This window comes from Stenella coeruleoalba (assembly GCF_951394435.1).
Source record: "Stenella coeruleoalba genome assembly, chromosome: X".
Lineage (NCBI taxonomy): Eukaryota > Metazoa > Chordata > Mammalia > Artiodactyla > Delphinidae > Stenella > Stenella coeruleoalba.
In genome coordinates this window covers 58819546-58841104 of record NC_137152.1, presented here as the reverse complement: position 1 = coordinate 58841104, position 21559 = coordinate 58819546, and the positions used below count along the sequence as shown (strand labels likewise).

The following is a 21559-nucleotide window of genomic DNA, read 5'->3' as shown; positions in this document are numbered from 1 at the left end:
CACTGCTTAGATGAAACATATGAAGCAGAGCACAGGTTTCATGATGACAAAAATGTGATGATAAATGAGTTTCTTATATGAATGGGGAACAAGGTCTAAACTTTCTTCACAGAAGTTGCCTAAACAAACAAAAACTATGAAGAGTTTTTGCGCAAACTGCTAAATAGGCCTTGCTGCTGGTGTTATGCCCTCAGAGATGTAAAAATTTGGTAGATAAAAGGAAAACTGGTTTAGGAGGAGGGGGCTTCTGTGGATAATTTTTGTTCATGAGTTGATTTTCTGTGATAGTGGTGGTGGTGATTTTTTTGTGGAGGTGTTTTCTTTTGTTTTGCTATGGCGTTCTCAGAATCCTTAGAGGCTGCAGGGATTTTAGAAATCATCCAGAGCAGGAGGTGGCTGTAGGGAATTTTAGAAATCATCTAGAGCAGGAATCAGCAGTCTATGGCCATTGAGCCAAATTCAGTATGCCACCTATGTTTGCAAGGCCTCTGTGCTAAGAATTTTTTTTACATTTGTTAATGGTTGGGAAAACAATCAAAAGAAGAATAATTTTTTTGTGACAGATGACAGTATGAAATTCAAATTTCGGTGTCTGTAAAATAAGTTTTTTGTTTTTGTTTTTGTTTTTGTTTTGTTTTGTTTTGTTTTGCGGTATGTGGACCTCTCACTGTTGTGGCCTCTCCCGTTGCGGAGCACAGGCTCCAGACGCGCAGGCTCAGCGGCCTTGGCTCACAGGCCTAGCCACTCCAGGGCATGTGGGATCTTCCCAGACCGGGGCACGAACCCGTGTCCCCTGCATCGGCAGGCGGACTCTCAACCACTGTGCCACCAGGGAAGCTCTGTAAATAAAGTTTTATTTAAGCGCAGCCACACTCATTCATTTGTGTGGCACAAAAACAGCTGTGGCTGTTTTTGTGCCACAGTGACAGAGTTGAGTAGTTGTGACACAGATTATATGCCTGCAAACTCTAAAATATTTGCTTTCTGGCCCTTTAGAGAAAAAAAATAGCCAATCCCTGTTCTGGAGGCATCAAATTTTTTAGCAATATAGTTCAACCTGATGGTTTTGTGGTTTAATGAATGAATACTTAGGTGATGCGAGCTGCCCAAGATCCTTAAGCTATTTGTTCATTTATTCATTCATTCAACACACATTTATTGAATATCTAACACAATGAAGGAAATCCTTTTATCCTTCAACTTACAGTTGAGAAATATAATTACAAAATCTAAGAAGTCAGTCTAACATTTTCTCTCCTCTCCCTCTCCCCCTCTTACCCCTGAGGTCCCCCACACACCTCGCCCATTACTTCCTCTTCTTTTCTCCATACCCCTCCCCCTACAGCTAGTTTATAAGAAGTTGGGAAGAAAACCAAGTTTAAATAACATTTATTTCAGACTTTTAAACTTTTAAAGTAAGTTAAATGTAATTTTAAATTATAAGTTTCTCTTTAAAAATGTATCAAGAGCTTAATTTTAAATGTTTTAGGTTTATAATGATCAGATGATAACAATATTCATGCATGACTGTTTGATACTGTTAAGCATTACATGCAACATGGATGGATAATTGTAAACTTAGTTCTGTTTCCAAAGCCTCAGGAATGCAGAATATATAATTGACTCCAAAATCCCTGATGGGTTGACAATTTATAAATTGCTCTTTAATCTCTGTTTATTATTAGGTAATTCTTCAAGTGTTATAAACACTGAACATAACTTGTATTATGAAAGCTAACTATTCTAAAAAAGGATGCACTCATATTTAATAACCACTAAAGAGTTATTTAATAGGATTATTTTTAGTAAAATTGAATTTTTACCTTAAAGGAAAAATGCAATTGTAATGGAATAGGTTTTGATTTTATTAGCCTTCGATGCTTGAATCTTAGTCTCATTTACGTGGAGGTAGTTCTGTCTGCTAGATTGATGGTTTTAGTGCTGATAAAATTTTTGTAAATAATAATTGAATGTTTACACAGAGCAAGATATTGTGCCTATGCAATTGTCTATCGAGGATTAATATTTTTATTAATTAGTGGACAGATAGTTCTGTTCTAGATAAGAGTATACATTATTATGCTTGGATGCCACAGATGACTTTTAGGTTCTTCCAGAATTTCTTCTTTTTTTAGGTAAAATAAAATGACTCTCTTACGTTTGTTAGTGTAAGGTAGATAGCTAGTGGGAAGCAGCCGCATGGCACAGGGATATCGGCTAGGTGTTCTGTGACCGCCTGGAGGGGTGGGATAGGGAGGGTGGGAGGGAGGGAGACGCAAGAGGGAAGAGATATGGGAACATATGTATATGTATAACTGATTCACTTTGTTATAAAGCAGAAATAAACACACCATTGTAAAGCAATTATACCCCAATAAAGATGTTAAAAAATAAAATAAAATAAAATAAAATAAAATAAAATAAAATAAAATAAAAAAATAAATAAAATGACTCTCCAGTGTTTTAACTTACATGCCTTTTCAAATGGACTGGCAGATTGTCATTTTCAGAATACTGCATTTGTATGGTATCTGAACAGTAGTCATGTCTGTTATTTTCAGTAATATATGTTTTATTTCTGTGTGTGTCTTTGGAGGGATGGTGTTATAAATAAATTCAGTGGCTAGATTTATTGAAGAAATAAACACAAGCTTCTCAATTAAGATTTTTAAAATCCAATTAATAACTGCAGCATTTTCATTTCATTCCATAAAAATCACAGAATTTTAGAGTTGAAAGGGACCTTAGAGAGCATCTAGGCCAGCCCTCTAATTTTCAAATCAAGTTTCGAAGAATTAATCATCTTGTTTTCCATTGTTGCCCTCCTCTATTTAAGTTTTTGTTGTTGTTGTTTTTGCTATAAACCCCTTCAGAGTTTTAAAAAGTAGAGTTAATCCCTAACTTACAAATATATTGTGTTTCAGAAGTGTTTGTAAGTCTGTTGTTTAGAAGTCAGAACATTTTTTTCCATAGAAACAATATTTAATTAGTGGTGGGACTAGCCCTCAAAAGGAATTAACACATTATGTGCCTGTTGTTTTTGTTTTTGCTTTTGCAATGAAAGATGTTTTAAATAATCAATGCTGATTTTCTCTGGGGAACAGGAAGGAGATGGCATTGTAGAGGAGCATGTCAGGGGCTTTCTTTTTATCTGTTATTTCTTAGGTGGGATAGTGAATACATATTGTGTTCATTATATTGTTTCCTGAACTTTTTATATGCTTGATATAGTTCATAATTTTACAATGCTATCTTAGTAATAGAAGTTCAGTTTGAATGTGAACATTTAAAAACTATTTACCTTGAATCCTGATGCATAAGGGAAACATGGTTTGATTAGAGAAGGATAAAGAGATAGCTAGAAATTTTGAAGGGGTTTTATGGGTACTTTCAAGGGCTTAGATTTTTTGATAAATTACCTTTTTTTGACCAATATCATTTTAGAAAGTATGTTTTTGCTGTTAAGTGTGTCACCAACATTTATCTTTTACCTATTGGCCATATATAGGCAACGTTTCGAGAGAGAATAAAGCAGGTGGATAGTCATTGTGAGATAACTGGGTAAATTTTGAAAGGCAAAGAAGATTAAATTGCATACGCATGTGCAGACATATGCGAGATCTTGCTTGAAATATAGTTACTTGAACTGGGGGCTTATGAAAAATAGGAAAATGAGGGCGTAAAGCTTGTATGAGGTCTGAGTAGGATGAAAGGCAGTGAGGGAAACAATTGAGTTAAGCACCAGAAAGGTATCATTGACAGTAGAAGGCTTATAGAGGTTTGAGGGTACATGGCATGTTGTAGGAGGTTGGATTTGGCAAGACAGTGTGCAAATAGCTATTAGTATTTTTGAAATTTTTATAATTGAGGGAATGCCTTATGTATTTACAAGTATACGTAAACAGAAACCGCTAGCATTCATTACATTCTAGAAAACAACTGAGTTAATTTTCTCAGTAATTTGGTTAGCTTTTTTGTGTGTATGCAGGTTGTTTTTTGGTTGATTTAATTTTTGCTCTTTTGCAGTATACAACATTGACTTTTATATAATGACATTAATCCATTTGTACAACTCATGTATAGCTTAGCAAAAACCTAAGTACTACCTGCCTTTTGAGAGATTCTTGACCTAAGAAGCAAATTTTTCTTCACTAAATTGATGGTGCATTTTAGCAGGATGTGTGTCCATTCTACAGATGTCTATTTTTTATTCTGCTTTCTTTCAACTCCACTTCTGGAATATTATCAAGACAAAAAATTCGCCCAAGAATCCATCACCTGGTTACAAACCTTGGCAAAAGTGATCTTGTGACCAGTGTCTAAATTTAGCATTCACATTAAGACTAAAGAGGGAGCGCACACAAGGTAGAACATAATAAAATACAGTAAAGAGAGGAGTGTTTGAAAAGAGCATAGAAGCCATTTAAGAAAGCAGTGGGGTTAAAAACTTCATAGGAGGCCTTCAGAAACAAAGAGAAACCTAGAGAGAAAGAGGGCAGAAAGAAAGTACAATTTGACACTTTTAATGGGTAATATAATTTACTTTATATCTGGACCACACATTTAATTTTTACCTTTTTAGGTATGTATTAGAAACATAACCATCTTTCTAATATTGGCTATGGTTTTACTTTTATGTATGTTTATGGACAATAAATCTATGAACATTAACTGTCCACTCTGAAACTTCTTCCCTCTTTTTTCTTCTCTTCTGCAGATCTCAGAGTCATTAAGACATACCACATGGCAGAGACTAGGAAAAGGCAATTCAAGACAGTTATTAGACGCTACAAGGGTAAGATGAAGCAGACACTTCTACATATAACTAGGAGAAAGGTGTAAGCCCTTGGAGCATTTTCCAGTTTATACTACATATTTTATATTTTCCAAATAATTTCCCTTTTTGTTTTTTTTCTAAGTACTGGCAAGATGAATAAGAAGATATGTTTTTGCTACTGGAAATGGAGAAAGAAATCTTGATATTTTTCTACTCCTGAAGAAATCTGTCTGAATCTCTTGAGATCAATGCCAACTAGAGTAATGTTTTTAGAAAGCTTTTATAAATGTAATGGCAGCTTGTTTACGCTTAAATTTATCCTGGTAATTTGTATGTGATATATGGAATGCTGTACATTTTTCAAGTGATTAAAGTTTCTTTACCTTAGAAGATGTTCAAATATCAGAATATCAAGGGACTGTAAGCTTATTAGAGCCTGTGGGGTAAAGTCATGTGAGTTTACATGTTGATGAGGGTTATTTTTCATTGCTAATGTAAGTGAAAGACGCCTTTAAAAATTCTCAGTGCTTTAAAATGAGACAAATAAATCTCCAAGATAGAAAGGCTAGAAAATTAGAAGACAGTCTAAGTCGAGTACTTCCTTTATTTTTTCTTTTTGATTAACAATTATTTGCCATTAAGGTACAAAGCATTGTTCTAATTTATGCAGAAGCTGTAGAAATGAATTAGATTTTCCATTATTTAATTAAAGTTTTAAGTTAAGGTGCTCCATCTTCTCATTGTTTATAACACCACTGTATATTTATATTTTAATCTTTTGCTGTTTTGAAGACCTCATTATCTTGTGTGTTATTTACTAGACCCCTTGATGTAACATTGCTCAGTCTTTTAGAGGGAAAAAATGTCACAAAGTGACATTGTCACACTAAATATTACCTTTCGATGTTTTCCCTTTCAACATGCTTTAAGATTGTTGATCCAAAAATCAGTAACCCATTTATGGCAATTATGTTTTTCGGTCTCAACTGGTGAGAACAAGAAGGCACTTATGCTTTCTGTAATTCCATTTTCATAGCTTGGTCCAGAGCTGATAACTCTTAGGATTCGGTATTGATACACGTTTGTGTTTGTAAAAAACTATGCCCTTGTTCATTAATTATGGATTATTATGGCTACTGAAGAAGCATTATTATATCCATGTAGTTAAGTAATTTTTTGAGGAAACACTTTAAAATTAGTAAGCCTAAATTTTAAGCCTAATCTTTGCTATCTTTTCAACTATTATATTTTCTCAAATGATTTACTTTTTATATTTTTCTAACCTGAGCAGTAATCTAGGGCCTTTAAAAAATTATAATAGGCAAGATATTTGCATATTTTCAAGACTCGTTGGGAAATTTATAGATAGCTTTGTTTTATAAGCTAATTCAACAAGCCCATGTACAATACACTGTGGTATGGGCCATGGGAGATACAAGGATAAAAGAGACTGTCCCTAATCTTAAGAATTTACCATATAGTAGTAAAGACAAAACATGTATGCAGATTACTCTAGCATAAGATAGACTGTGAAGAAGTAAATTGTACTTTGTTTCTAAATATATATATTTGTAAGCCAGAATAATAAGAAAAAGAATCAGTTATGTAAGATCAACTATATTAAATTGTAAAGCAAAAATGTTATACACATGGAAAGCAAGTGGGATAGAATTAATTAACTGTATTATATACTTGCCAATGATAGAGTTACGGGCTACACAGTACCTTAGTAGCAAATGACGGTAAGAAAGCTGGTATAAGTCAAATAGAAGTATATTACAAGTTAAATCTTTTAAACATTAATTTCAAAAACTATTTAGAGAAAGTAACTTCTGTATGAGTAATTTGTTATATCTCAATATTCTTTGTATAAATGTATCTGTAAGTTTATTATGAAGGTGTTTTACTTAGCTATTCTAGGCTCAAAGGTACGCCTCTGAATTTGTTGGGGGGGGGACATTCATTAGATCAGATTTTTAAAGATCTGAAATTCTTGAATAGCTAATGGATGGCTTGGTATCATCTTCAACTAGGTTCTTCAGGTATGGCCACTGATAGAAAAGAGGACATGTTGGCATGGTCACGCAGGAGGAGGACTCCACACAGACCCGAAAGAAGGGGTAAGAGACAATAACAAGTACCTGGAAATTCTTATAGCTGATTGGAAGATAGATATATTAAAGATTGTTATATTACAGAATATTTTGATTGACTCATGTAACTGCAGGTTTTCTAATACAAAACCATATGAATTGACCATGGTTATATAGATGAGATTTTCTCAAGCTTAAGACAAAAAATATCGTGATTGACTAAAAAAGAAGAAAAGTTAGTTACCAACCTAAATATTTTAGTTCTTTATTTTAAATAGCATTGGTTGTGGTTATTTGTTATATAATCTAGCATTATATATAGATAAATTACATTTAGCTCTTACAAGTAATGTGTATGTGTTAAGGTTAATGTTTTCCCTTCTATACTCTTGGTTTAAAAAGATTCTAGAATGTCCCCTAGCTTCATGGTAAATCCTCCATTTACCTGATCCATTTATTTAATTATCCATATTCTTTATCATTATCATTATACAGACAAGCTAAACAGTAGGGCCACTGAAATCAAAAGATTTAATTGCACTACACTTTTTCTAAGTGAGTGAAACTGTCATTGGAATACTGTTATACAATTCTCCATCTGGTCCTCTTTCTCTAAGCTTGCCTTTATTATCTTCCTCTAACTTCACGCAACTAGTATATGCATGGTATCTCTAAGTAGAAATGATATTTTCAGGTTTATTGGCAAGTGAACAAATTTTATGTAAAAGTGCTCTCTAAATTGTAGAGAGATAAATAAATTTTATTTTATTGGTGCGAGGTGATTGGTAAGAAAACCTTTCCAGTGCTTTTCTCCCTGTTTCTTTAATCCCCCATGTAGCTTCTTTCACAGAACTCAAAACACATGACATTCATGTTTCTATCCCATTTTTACATATTAACATTTGTCCTGGTTGTCTTTAGAAACAACAAAGTATTATAAAATAGAATTTTAAAAAATTAATACAAATACTGAAATTTGTTTATCCATATATTATGGATATATGGATATGGCATGATATATCGTTAGCATGATATTTGTCAGCTTTCAGGATTGTCACGAAGGCCTCTTAAGGATAGTTTATAAGTAATGCTCTAAACAGACCAAAAATATGTTGACTAATACAGGAAAAGCAGTCTTAGACTCAAGCAATATAAACTTCAAGTTAGATTCTTTATTCTCCAGTAAAATAAAAACAAAGCAAAAATCATTGTAAATCTTTATATTTGATCTCTTCTTTATCGTTTGTTCCCTGCCATCTTTGTGTTACTTTAGCCTCATTAGCTAAAAAGAATCATAGGATAATAGAGCATGAAGGCTACACCAGAAAAGAGGCAATATGGAGTTGAAGTTAAAAGCCTGAGCTCTGGGGCCAGACTGCCTAGATTTGAATCTTGGCTCCATCATTTCCTACTGGAATGACCATGAGCAAGATACTTAATCTCTGTATGTATCAGTTTCTTCATCTTTAAAATGGGGCTGATAATCATAGCAAAGGGGATTTGAATGAGTTAACTCCTCACACCATGCAAAGCTCTTGAATAGTGCCTGTCACACAGTAGGCAGTAAATATTAGCTGCTGTTACTGTAATGTGAGATTGTTAAGTCCTATACTCTGCTGTTGTCCATTCATTTTAAAAGTATGTATTATTGAATACCTGCGTTGTGCATAACTCTATGTTAAGTAAATGGAGATACAGTAATGAGCAAGACACAGTCCCTGCTGTTGAGAAACTTAACAGTTTAGATGGCAGAATATCTAAACTACCATGTAGAAGTTTTATCACTCTGACAAGTTATAGATTTTACCTTATAACCAACTGAAACTTTTACCACTTCACTTTCTATGCATTTCTACTTGTATGTTCTTAAGCATTAATAATGCTACTCAGAAGGTATTTAAATCATTTGTTTATCCAATGTGGCTATAGTAAAGGGGTTGTGAAAAAAGAGTGGCAGTTTCAATATTTGGAAGCTCCTGTTGTTAAAAGAGATGAATTAAAGTCTTACTTGTTTTATAATAGAATCTTCAGATTTTTAAAGGATTTTGGAACTTTGCTCCTGCATTTAAACTTTATTATGTGCCTCTTTGGGAGAAGCATCTGTTAGTAAATTTAGGTAATCCTGTGCTCATAATAAAAACACGAATAATGCAGAGCTTAATATAAGGACTGCTTCCTGGACTTTGCTTGACATGTTCTTTTTTTAATGTTAGAAACATATCCTTATTGATTAGATATTGCCAGAAGCTAGTAGTATTGAAAGAGAGATTAGCATTTACTAGAGCAATCAGAGGCTTTGATATAAATATTCATATAATCAAAGAAGTGAAACAGCAACTTAGAGTATTAAAAAATGGAGGATTGGAGAGAAAATGGAATAATAAGCCTCCAGGTTTGTTAAAATGAGTGGACACACAGACCAGTGGACAAGAATACCTGTATGACATGGAGAGGCCATTTTTCAGCTCTGATTACATCCATCATCAAGCAGCCTTATGATCTTTATTCGATTTCTCAAATTGACTTCCCTTTGAGATAGAGAATTCACTGAGTAGCCAATGCAAATATCAGTCAACTTGGTAGTTTTTTAAATTATAAATTATTAAATTGACTGTTGGGTTCAAATCCATCTCATATATAGAATAAGCCATTTTTTTCCTAGGGCCTTTTCACTGCCAGATAAGCTCTTCATTGCAGTTTCAGACCAACAGAGCTTAGAAAACAAACTTCGAGGTATAGAGAAAGCAACAATAATTGCAAAGCTTTTCCTGACAATTAATATATCTTTCCTCTCCCACCCATAAACTCATATGCTTATATCCCCAATAATGTGGGAAAAGATTTTCACTTACTTTCTAGATTTTTCCATTAGATATCTACTCAGATTTCTTATCTTTTGACCTAGCTTTTATCAAGCCACTGTTATCCCTAACAGTATTGAAGTAGTGGTTAAAATTATTCCTTTAATTGCAGTTAGTTATCTTTAGCTTGGATTGAAGAGACAGTTCTTTGGATGGCTTGCGTATCCTTGAAATTGTGGGCATTTCCAAAGTCTCTGCTAAATTAGTTCTTTAGAGAGAAAACATTCAGCCTATAGCCCACATTTATACAAAACAAATAGCATCCAAAATTTTTTGGTGTATTTATTTTCTTCCTCTCCATAAGTTTTGCCCCCAAGTAGCTTCCTTCTAAACCAATCCCTTGATTCTGTGAGTTAGAACATTTCTTGCTAGTGAAATTTAGAATGTCTCTAAAACCAGAATTCTTATATAAATTCACCTTGCAAGAAAAGGTGATTCTGCTACCTTTATCAAAAATCTTTTTTTTTCTTACTCTTTCATTTTCCTATCGAAGCCCAGTGGGCTCCACTCCCTTGAAATGAGTGGACTTTTGGTAGAAAAAATTGTTCTTGCTTCAGTGCTAAACAGCCTTTTCTGGTGAGAAATATGAAATCACTGACTTGAGAAGCAAAATGCATTCAGTTTATCAATATACAGTTATCTGTAATATCTGAGAATTCTACCAGGTGAGCTGCTCCAGGTGTGTTTTAATTTTTTACTTGTCCTTTTTGTGCCCTGTCCACATGGTTATTAGCTATAGGTATTCACTTAGAGTACTTATGACTATGAGCAACTGCATCTTTCCCTCAGGTCATGCTGTTAAATTGAGCAGTGCTGCATATAAGCAGTACAGTTTGTGGCTTTCCAGTTATACACTGTTGGGTCAGGTACTTCCAGTGTTACTTTCATGTTTGTTTTTGGCCTACTGTGCTGTTTCAGCTCCCTGTGTACAAGTAGATATTCCTTTCATTATTTTTTCTTACCTGCCCAGCCTCATAAAGCTTATTAATAAAGCTATATATTAATACCAAATAAATAAATATTTAAAAATCCGTGAAAAGTTGTGATGGCTTAATAAATCGAGCATTTAGGTGTTCCTCCTGGAACTTGTCCTCATGTGCTTAAGAATAGTTAATTCATTAATTGAATAAATATTTATTGAGGATTGTTTCTAGTATCAAGCAAGTTTCTTCTCTGGTACCTGCTGTTTTCTTTTTGTCCAGCTTGTTTTCACTTACTTTCATCTCTTCTTTGATAGCTCTCTGATGTCTCCAAACCTTTTCTTCCAAACTCATTTCTAGGGGGAAAAAATTCAGTACAATTTTGTTATCATTCAAAGATCTTAGTGAGCCAATTTGAATTCCTTCTTTTGTTACTCTTGTGTTTTTATTCTGAATCTAATTGCTTTCCTTTATTATGGCTAGCTAATTCCAGTATATAGTTGAGACCTTTCTAAAAACTTTTATTCCTCATACTAACGTAGTAGTAGTTTTACAGTGTAATGGGGCTTAAAATATCAGTTTCATGTTCTGAACTTGAGGCTATCTAGCTACAGCAGGAAGGCCACATTGTATATGATAGCAGAGGAGGAAAGTAGATTGACTCCTACTTTTACAGGCTTTTTAATATTTCTATAGTGTTCATTTTAGCGAACTTTTGTTATCATGATGTAGTAATCACAGTTATGTTTTAAAAACAACTTCTAAATTCTGTGTACTGTGAAAATTATAAAGGTTAAAGAATTTCATAAAATTTCATATTTTCTGTTTATGTGTAAGCAAGGCTTAAAGAAAAACTACTATGATATCAACCGTTGATTACTTCAGGGATTTTGACCCTTGAGAAAGAACTTTCTTTTCTTAAATCATTGGGTTTTTTCCCCCTATACTATAATATAATTACTCCTTAGATAGTGTGTTTTCAAATAATTCAATTTCTTGTCATCCTCCTTGATCATTTCCTACATTTCTCACCTTTTCTTTAAGAATGTGATCTTAAAATGGTGTATATGCTATTTGTATTGCTCAGCCTGAAATGGAAAGATGAGTTGATGTGAAGATGATATCTGATTCAGCCTTAAGCTGCGACTGGTCTCTTTTCAGCTTTAGATAAGTCTTTTGTCTTTCAGGATTACCATTGGGTGTCCAGTATGAATTAACTGTGGTGATTTTGAAAGGGGGTATATTATCTTTCAGGATCTGTATTGAGGCCTTCAATTTTATTTTACTCTTGTGCAGCAGGAATAAATAAGTTGGTTTAAAATACTTTAAAAATGTGCCTCAGCCTCTGAAATGCCTCTTGATTTGGCCTGCTCTTTAAAAAAGACGTTATTTTTCAAACTTTGTCGTTTATCCAAACTATAACTGAAAGACATGTACTTTACAGCCTAATGGACTCATAATGCATGATTACACAACTTTAGAACCCATTTTGTTAAATGAGGTGGTGACATTTTATGTGCTATTAAGCCAACTAGAATAATTTTTTTGCTCTTAGCCATAACTTCTCTGTGTCCTTATTGAAGAAATTTTGGGGTGTGTTGTAGAACGTTTTTGACAAGAGAGAGCGCTTCTAAAGATATGTGGAAACAGGGCCTTTTTGCTATTATTCCCTCAAGAAAAATAAGACAGACGAAACTTGTGAAATGGGGAAGTAGTTGAAATGTCGCAGTTTGTGTTATAACACATCAAATTATATTTGTTTAGTATTAGTTCAATTGGAAAAGTGAATATTAAAATTACAGCTTTATTCCCTTTTTAAAAATACCCTACCAGTTATGAGAGCTCATATGTGTGTATAAAATAAAGCATTAAGAGCTATACTTTCAGCATTTCATGTTTTTGCAATCCAGTGTATTTAAAGCAGCTCAAGAAGGTAGTCCTGTTTTCAGTACAATATGAACAGTTTTATTTCTGTTACTGTTTACTCAATAAACTGAATAAAAGAGACTAGAAAATAGTTTGCTGAGTCTTGGATGAAATAACTATAATATAAAGCTACCCTGTATAATATAATGTGTTGTCCTGGATTTCTTATATGTTGACAGTGTCCCCCCATTCTTTGCTGTGCAAATCTACTTGAAATTGTCTAACTTTCCCCCCAAAATGAATTAAATTTTCTTCTTATTATATGTGAACTACAGAAAACAAGAAAGCAAAAAGAATATAAAAAATCATCAATGATTCCATCTATTCACAGCTACTGATGTTAACACTTTGGGGGTATTGCTTTCCAGATCCATTTGTACGCATGTGTAAACTCATACACACATAACATTTTTTTCCACAAAAAATGTTTTGTACTCTGCTTTTTTCACTTAATGTGTTTCTGTGTTACTGCATATATTTCTGAATGGCTATATTTTGCTGTATGCATTCACTGTAACTTGTTTACATGATTCTCCACTGTTGATCATTTAGCCTAAACCCAATTTTTCCCCTATTAAAACAGCATGGGAATGAACATCCTTATGGCTAAATTTTTCATCCCTTTATTCAATAAATATTCATTATTCGTTGAGTACCTTTACTGCGTGTCAGCCATTGTGTTTAGTATTGGGTTACAACAGTGAGCACAAAACACAAAGTTACTACTCATGTGCAATTTAAATTCTAGCAGGAGAGCAGTTGTTAATCAGATAATCACATTGTTGAATATGTAGTTTATAACTGAAATGGATTCTCTGAAAGAAAAGGAATACTGTTCTGTGAGAGAATATAGCCAAGGATCCTGACTGGGGTTAGGGAAGACCTCATTGAGGAGGTGCTGCCTGAGCTGGCAGTTAACTAATTGGAAGAAGTTGAGGGCAGGTTGGTGTTTCAGAGAGAGAGATTATTCCAGACAAAGTGAAAGGTATTGTGCAAAGGCCTTGTGGCAGGAGGGATTATAGTCTATTTGAGGAGCTGAAAGAAAGGTAGTGTGGCATGAACACTGAAAGCAGTAGTATAAGACATGACTAGAGAGGAAGCTAGAGGCCAGGGCAAGCAGAGCCTCATAAGCCATGGTATGGACTTTGATCTTTATCCTAGGAGTGATAGGATGCCATTGAAGGGTTTTTCTGTTTGTTTGTTTACTTCAATTTATATTTTTTATTAATTAAAATTTTATTAATTTTTTAAAAAGGTAACACATTCACATGGTTCAAAATTCAAAAGGAACAAAAGGATACAGAATTAAAAAAAAAATCTTCCCCCTACCCTGTTCCCCGTCCCAGAGGCAAACATTATTACCAATTTCTTTGGTATCTTTCCAGAGATGATCTTTGAATATAAAAACAAATATTTAGGAGTGCCCATCTCTTAACAATTTCACCAAAACAAAGTATTATCTTTGCTAATCTGATCGGATAAAAAATATATCAGAGTTGTTTTAATTTGCACTTTTTATTTGTATGAGTAAAGTTGAGCATCTTTTTATATTTAGGGCCGTGTGTGTGAGTGTGTGTGTGTGTGTGTGTGTGTGTGTGTGTGTGTATATATATATGTATATATATATATATATATATATATTTAGCAATGCTTTATTTTTACTTTTTTTTGAATTTTTGAATTTTATTTAATTTATTTTTTATACAACAGGTTCTTATTAGTTATCTATTTTATGCATATTATATGCATTGAAGGATTTTAAACTGAGTAATATCTGATTGCAGGCTGAACTAATCGGACCAGGAGCAGAGCGGATGCAAGGAGATCAGTTAGGAGATTGTTGCAGTGATTTATGTGAGAAAGATGATAGCTTGGATTATGTTTGTGGTGGAAACAGAAAGAAGTAGACAAATTCAAGAGATTTTTAGGAAGTAAAATTGATTCAACTTGGAGAATATTAATATATTTTTTTAAAGCATTAAGTTCCCAGAAGTGGAATTCTCAATGCAAAGGGCAGAATTATTTTAAAAGCTTATGGCAGATATCAAATTGCTTTCCAGAAAGATTATTTCAGTGCACTCTCCCATTAGCAGTGTATTAGAGTACCTATTTCCATATACCTTCACCAACAATGAGCATTAACTTTCTTCTTATTTTTTAATACCTTTTACAGAAATTGATTAGATACTTCAATTTTTTAAATACATTTATTTATTAATTTATTTTTGGCTGCACTGGGTCTTCGTTGCTGCACGCGGGCCTTTCTCTAGTTGCAGTGAGCGGGGGCTACTCTTCGTTGTGATGCGTGGGCTTATTGCTGTGGCTTCTCTTGTTGCAGAGCATGGGCTCTAGGCACATGGCTTCAGCAGTTGTGGCTTGCGGGCTCTAGAGTGCAGGCTCAGTAGTTGTGGCACACGGGCTTAGTTGCTCTGTGGCATCTGGGATCTTCCCGGACCAGGGCTCGAACCCGTGTCTCCTGCATAGGCAGGCGGACTCTCAACCACTGCACCACCAGGGAAGCCCAGATACTTCAATTTTTAAAATGGGGATTATTTCACCAACTAAAATAATATAGTAGTTTGGGAATGTGTGTACATATTTTGGTTTTGGAAAGTGTAGGTTTCATTCTTAATATCTGTTTCTAAAAGCTGAAACTAAAACAAAAAGATTTAATGGGAATGTTGCCTCGGGAACTTGGGAAAAAGAAAAATGTACGGTAGATTTAAGTCAGATTAAGTATGACTGGAAAGTTATGTTTTTGTTGAAATTTTTAATAACCCAGCTTCTGTTCTATATAGTCAATGCCAAGACTCATACTTTCCTAAACACTGTATTGTAACTGTGCTCTGTCATGAGGATGGACGTAGGGTTCCAAAATATCTTACATAAACATGCTGATAAAGAGGCCAACGTATGTAAAGATTTTGACCACAAAGATGGAAATATGGAAATATTTCTTAAATTTTATGTAATATTTTGATAGCTTAATAGATAAGAAATAAATGTATAGATAACTTCAAATAAATGTATGGATAACTTTTTGACAATATGAGGATGGCTATAGCTGAAAGTAAGAAATTTAGAGAAATAAGTAGCTTTTAAAAAACTATTGAAATAGTTTGAGTTTAAAAGATATTGACCTTAGATTCAGAATAAAAGTTATGTTTGTAATGTTTTCGTATTTTCCTCAAATATTTACATAATTCTACACTATTGAACTATATTTATTTTTGAAATGACATGTTACTCACTGCTTTTGTTCTCTCTTTCAACAGTTAAAAGATGTTGATACTCAGAAAATCATAAAAGCAATGCTCTCTTATGTGTGGCCCAGAGACAGGCCAGATCTACGAGCTAGGGTTGCCATTTCCTTGGGATTTTTGGGTGGAGCAAAGGTAAGAATAAGAGAAATTATGTATTGTTTGTTGCTATAACTAGGAAATACTATGACATTTTCTAGTAAAGAAACTTAGGCTGATATAAGTCACTTTGGGGAGTATTGTCAACATTTAGGGCCCTCGTTTATGTAACTCTTCTATTCAGTCAGCAGAAATTATATGATAATGCCTGATTTATCTATGTATCAGACTTATAACAGCCTCAACCTAATGGAATTCTTCCTGAAACCAGTGTAAGATACAGGATACAGGATCGTGGGTTGTAACAAAGCATAAGGAACTTGTAAAAGAAGCTCCTCAGAGTCCTGCTGGCTTTTATTTAATACATATTTCTGGTAAGCTTAGTTTTCAGTTCCTAGTAAATTGAAAAGAGGATGAAGACATTTTAGGTACATTAATAGTCATAAGTGGTAAACAGCAGTGTGACATGAAGGGAAAAATAAAACAGAAAAACTTAAAAAAACCCAAAAGCCAAAAAGCTGGGCATTTTGGTACATTCAGTATAGGGACCCTCTACATCTTAGCAGCCTCCTCAGTTTATCACTATACTGTAACACATTTTAATAAGGCAAAGTTATGATAATGATTCTGGGCTTTCAAGAAGAACTCCTTTCAATTTATTCAGATTTTAAAGTCAGTGAATTCTATTATCTTTAGGTACAATATGTAGTCATAGTACATATTATAGTCTCAAGTTAGGCGTCGTGGGCTCTGCCTCTTACTAACCTTGTAAACTTGGGTAAATTGCTTACTGTCCATTCCTTGGTTTCCCAGTTTGTAAAAAAAGGTAAAATAGGTTGTCATAAGAATTAAATAAATTAACATATAAAAGACTTAGAACAGTACCTGGCACATAATAAAACATTACATACGTGTTAAAATAAAAATAGATTTGGATTTCCATCAGAAATATGGTACAAAAAAATGTCTGCTCAAAAGTATAAATGAGATTTGGCTATAATTTGGTTATCATTCTATGTATAAGGGTTAATACATTGTTTTAGAACCCAGTTCTTATCACTTATTTCTTCTCTGTGTCCTGTGTGTTCCCTTTTATTTACTCATTCTTTACCCTATCCTAAAAATATTTACTGAGAACTTGTCATACAAGTATGGTTCTTGGCCCTGCAGGGTATTCAAATATGAGTAAAGCACATTTTTTTCTCAAATTATAAGGATAAGACAAGTTTTACTTATTGTCATAATACAACATAGGTCATAAATGATTGAAAATAAGTACCATTCAAGTATTGGAGGGCTTCAAAGGAAAGAACCACCAATATGGGGAGTCAGGAAAGGTTTCACAGAGGAGGTGATGTCTGAGATAGGCCTGGATTGATGAGTAGGATTGTTACAGGTATAGGAATAACATGGACAAGATGAGAGAGATCATATAGTGTGAGTGGAGAAGTGAGTAGTCCAGTTTTGCTCTAATGAAGAGATAATGTTTCAGAGGAATTAGAAGTAATCTTGGAAAGATAAATAGAATTCCTACTGTGAAATACCTTAACTGTAAAACTGTAAAATTTATTTAATCATGTTGGAAGTAGGAACCTCTATTTTGAGTAGAAGAGTAATAAGGTTAGAGCTGTACTTTAGGGAATTAATTTGACTGTTGTATAAGATGAATTAGGGTGGTGAGAGACCTAAAGTAGGGATACCATTCATTCATTTTCATTTCATGCATTCATTCAGCAAACACTTACCAGCCAGTTAGGAGGCTAATGTAATAGCCTAGATGAGAAGTAATAGTAGTTTGTACTGGAGCGGGTGATAGAGATGGTAATATGGAGAGAAGAGATGCCAGGGATATTGTGAATTAAGGGAGGTAGAATCAACAAGACTTAGCAATGGATGAGATATTAAAAGTAAAAAACAGAATAGGATTCAAAGATGATGCCAAGGATGAGAGAATGATAATGCCTTTAACAGAAGTAGGTAGTAAGTCAGGAAGTCTTGTTTGGGAAGATGAAAATTTTGGTTTCGGGCATGTTAAGTTTGAGGTGCCAGTGGAACATCAAGTGGCTCATAATACAAAATGCAAGACAAGCTCAGGAAGGAGCCCAGGGCTAGAGATATTGAGGTGATAGTTGAAACAATGCAAATTAATGAGTTCATCAAAGAAAAGAACAGAAATAGACAACAACTGCAGACGTCACTTGTGATAAATGTGTTCCTGTAGGGAAGTAAATAATAGTGGAAAAAGGGAAGGCATGATTAGAGAGTAAAACCAAAATAATTCAGTCAGACTCCATCTATTTTCTTGTCTCCTTTCTCATCTATGGGCTCTGGTGAGTACTCTCCCAGTGAACTTCCCTGGGAGAGAATTTAAATGAAGATTCTGAGCAACGAACCAAGAATCCATACTTTATTCTCTTTGTCAAGCCGAAAAGAGAGAACTGTATTACAAATCTAATTTTGTTAGCTAATGTTGAAAAATTTTAACTCATTCATTTTTAGAGCAGTATTGGTTGCTGAATTGTCTTTTACCTACAAATTACTGAAGGATAAGGATTCTTCTGAGCTCCTGTGCAAGGCAGTATTAGCAAATTGCTCTTTATTCCTTCATGTGATTGTAAGTACCTTGCTGACAAGTTAAAGGCAGATTGTTTTCTGGACTTTCTTTTGAATTGAAGAGAGCAGTTTAGAAGATGACCAAGCTAGTCAAAGGGAGGAGTCCTAAGTACTGACATTTGTGTTAGACTTTGTTTTTAGAGTGAATTTCAGTCCTTCAAAATGTAAATTTTTGTTGCTTGGTGACAGGTCGATATCAGGTATAAAATGCAGACCAAGTTAACATCCATAAGGACTGAAGTATTTTCAGAAGGCTAATATTTGATTCTTCCGTCAACAAACACTGAGCACCCATAGAATGGAAAGTGCTGTACTAATCTCATATAAACTGATTACAAGTAAACCGAAATTAATATAGAGAAATAAGTTTTCCAAATGTATTTTTGATTTCTTTTGGATCAGGAAAAGGAGGAAATTACCAGGTGTTATGATGCATGCTGGTACTTTCAGAGCATATATATTAAAAGTTTTCTTTCACTAGGTAGGAACTACACCACAGAGCAACTTTAGGAATGTAGAGCATAGTAGTAGCATTTAACCATTCCTAACATCATTTGTTCAGCTTCTATACTGTCCTCAGTTTAAAAATAATCACTCTGCCAAATCTTTAAAACCTAGTCATTATTTATTTATTTATTTAACACCTTTATTGGAGTATAATTGCTTTACAGTGTTGTGTTAGTTACTGCTGTATGACAAAGTGCATCAGCTATATGTATACATATATCCCCATATCCCCTCCCTCTTGTGTCTCCTTCCCACCCTCCCTATCCCACCCCTCTAGATGGATACAAAGCACCTAGCTGATCTTGCTATACTATGTGGCTGCTTCCTACTAACTAGCTGTTTTACATTTGGTAGTGTATATATGTCCATGCCACTCTTGCACTTCGACCCAGTTTACCCTTCCCCCTCCCCATGTCCTCAAGTCCATTCTCTACGTCTGCGTCTTCATTCCTGTCCTACCCCTAGGTTCTTCACAACGTTTTTTTTTTCTTTAGATTCCAAATATATGTGTTAGCGTATGGTATTTGTTTTTCTCTTTCTGACTTACTTCACTCTGTATGACAGTCTCTAGGTCCATTCACCTCACTACAAATAACTCAATTTCGTTTCTTTTTATGGCTGAGTAATATTCCATTGTATATATGTGCCACTTCTTCTTTATCCATTCATCTGTCGATGGACACTTAGGTTGGTTCCATGTCCTGGCTATTGTAAATAGAGGTGCAATGAACATTGTGGTGCAGGACTCTTTTTGAATTATGGTTTTCTCAGGGTATATGCCCAGTAGTGGGATTGCTGGGTCGTATGGTAGTTCTATTGTCAGTTTCTTAAGGAACCTCCATACTGTTCTCCATAGGGGCTGTATCAATTTACATTCCCACCAACAGTGCAGAAGGGTTCCCTTTTCTCCACACCCTCTCCAGCATTAATTGTTTGTAGATTTTTTGATGATGGCCGTTCTGACTGGTATGAGGTGATACCTCATTGTAGTTTTGATTTGCATTTCTCTAATGATTAACAATGTTGAACATCCTTTCATGTGTTTGTTGGCCATTTGTATATCTTCTTTGGAGAAATGTCAGTTTAGGTCTTCTGCCCATTTTTGGATTGGGTTGTTTGTGTTTTTGATATTGAGCTGCATGAGCTGCTTGTATATTTTGGAGATTAATCCTTTGTCAGTTGCTTTGTTTGCAAATTTATTCTGCCTTTCTGGGGGTTCTCTTTTCCTCTTGCTTATGGTTTCCATTGCTGTGCAAAAGCTTTTAGATTTGATTAGGTTTAGTTTTGTTTTATTTCCCTTTCTCTAGGAGGTGGGTCAGAAAGGATCTTGCTGTGATTTATGTCATAGAGTGTTCTGCCTGTGTTTTTCTCTAAGAGTTTGATAGTGTCTGGCCTTACATTTAGGTCGTTAATCCATTTTGAGTTTATTTTTGTGTATGGTGTTAGGGAGTGTTCTATTTTCATTCCTTTACATGTAGCTGTGCAATTTTCCCAGCACCACTTATCAAAGAGGCTGTCTTTTCTCCATTGTATATTCTTGTCTCCTTTCTCAAAGATAAGGGGACCATATGTGCATGGGTTTATCTTTGGCCTTTCTATCCTGTTCCATTGATCTGTATTTCTGTTTTTGTTCCAGTACCATACTGCCTTGATTACTGTAGCTTTATAGTATAGTCTGAAGACAGGGAGCCTGATTCCTCCAGCTCCGTTTATCTTTCTCAAGATTGCTTTGGCTATTCAGGGTCTTTTGTGTTTCTATACAAATTGTGAAATTTTTTGTTCTAGGTCTGTAAAACCTGCCATTGGTAGTTTGATAGGTATTGCTTTGAATCTGTAGATTGCTTTGTGTAGTATATTCATTTCCACAGTGTTGCTTCTTCCAATCAAGAACATGGTGTATCTCTCCATCTATTTGTATCATCTTTAATTTCTTTCTCAGTGTCTTATAGTTTTCTGCATACAGGTCTTTTGTCTCCTTGGGTAGGTTTATTCCTAGGTATTTTATTCTTTTTGTTGCACTGGTAAATGGGAGTGTTTCCTTAATTTCTCTTTCAGATTTTTCATCATTAGTGTATAGGAATACAAGAGATTTCTGTGCATTAACTTTGTATCCTGCTACTTTACCAAATTCATTGATTAGCTCTAGTAGTTTTCTGGTAGCATCTTTAGCATTCTCTATGTACAGTATCATGTCATCTACAAACAGTGACAGTTTTACTACTTCTTTTCCGATTTGGCTTCCTTTTATTTCTTTTTCTTGTCTGATTGCTGTGGCTAAGGCTTCCAAAACTATGTTGAATAATAGTGGTGAGAATGGGCAACCTTGTTTCGTTCCTGATCTTAGTGGAAATGGTTTCAGTTTTTCACCATTGAGGAGGATGTTGGCTGTGGGTTTGTCATATATGGCCCTTATTATGTTGAGATAAGTTCCCTCTATGCCTACTTTCTGGCATGTTTTTATCATAAACAGATGTTGAATTTTATCAAAAGCTTTTTCTGCATC

The 21559-nt window shown here is 34.3% G+C and overlaps 1 protein-coding gene across 1 annotated transcript in view; it reads left to right on the top strand.

The window, feature by feature from the left end:
- The window catches only part of ABCB7 (ATP binding cassette subfamily B member 7), a gene marked incomplete at its 5' end in the record, with an annotated part of 143400 nt that overhangs the window by 43207 nt on the left and 78634 nt on the right, over window positions 1–21559 (top strand). The window contains 3 exons of the mRNA XM_079910471.1: window positions 4718–4795; window positions 6811–6897; window positions 15853–15972. Coding sequence (XP_079766597.1) covers window positions 4718–4795; window positions 6811–6897; window positions 15853–15972 — 285 coding nt within the window. The remainder of the gene's footprint in view (window positions 1–4717; window positions 4796–6810; window positions 6898–15852; window positions 15973–21559) is intronic.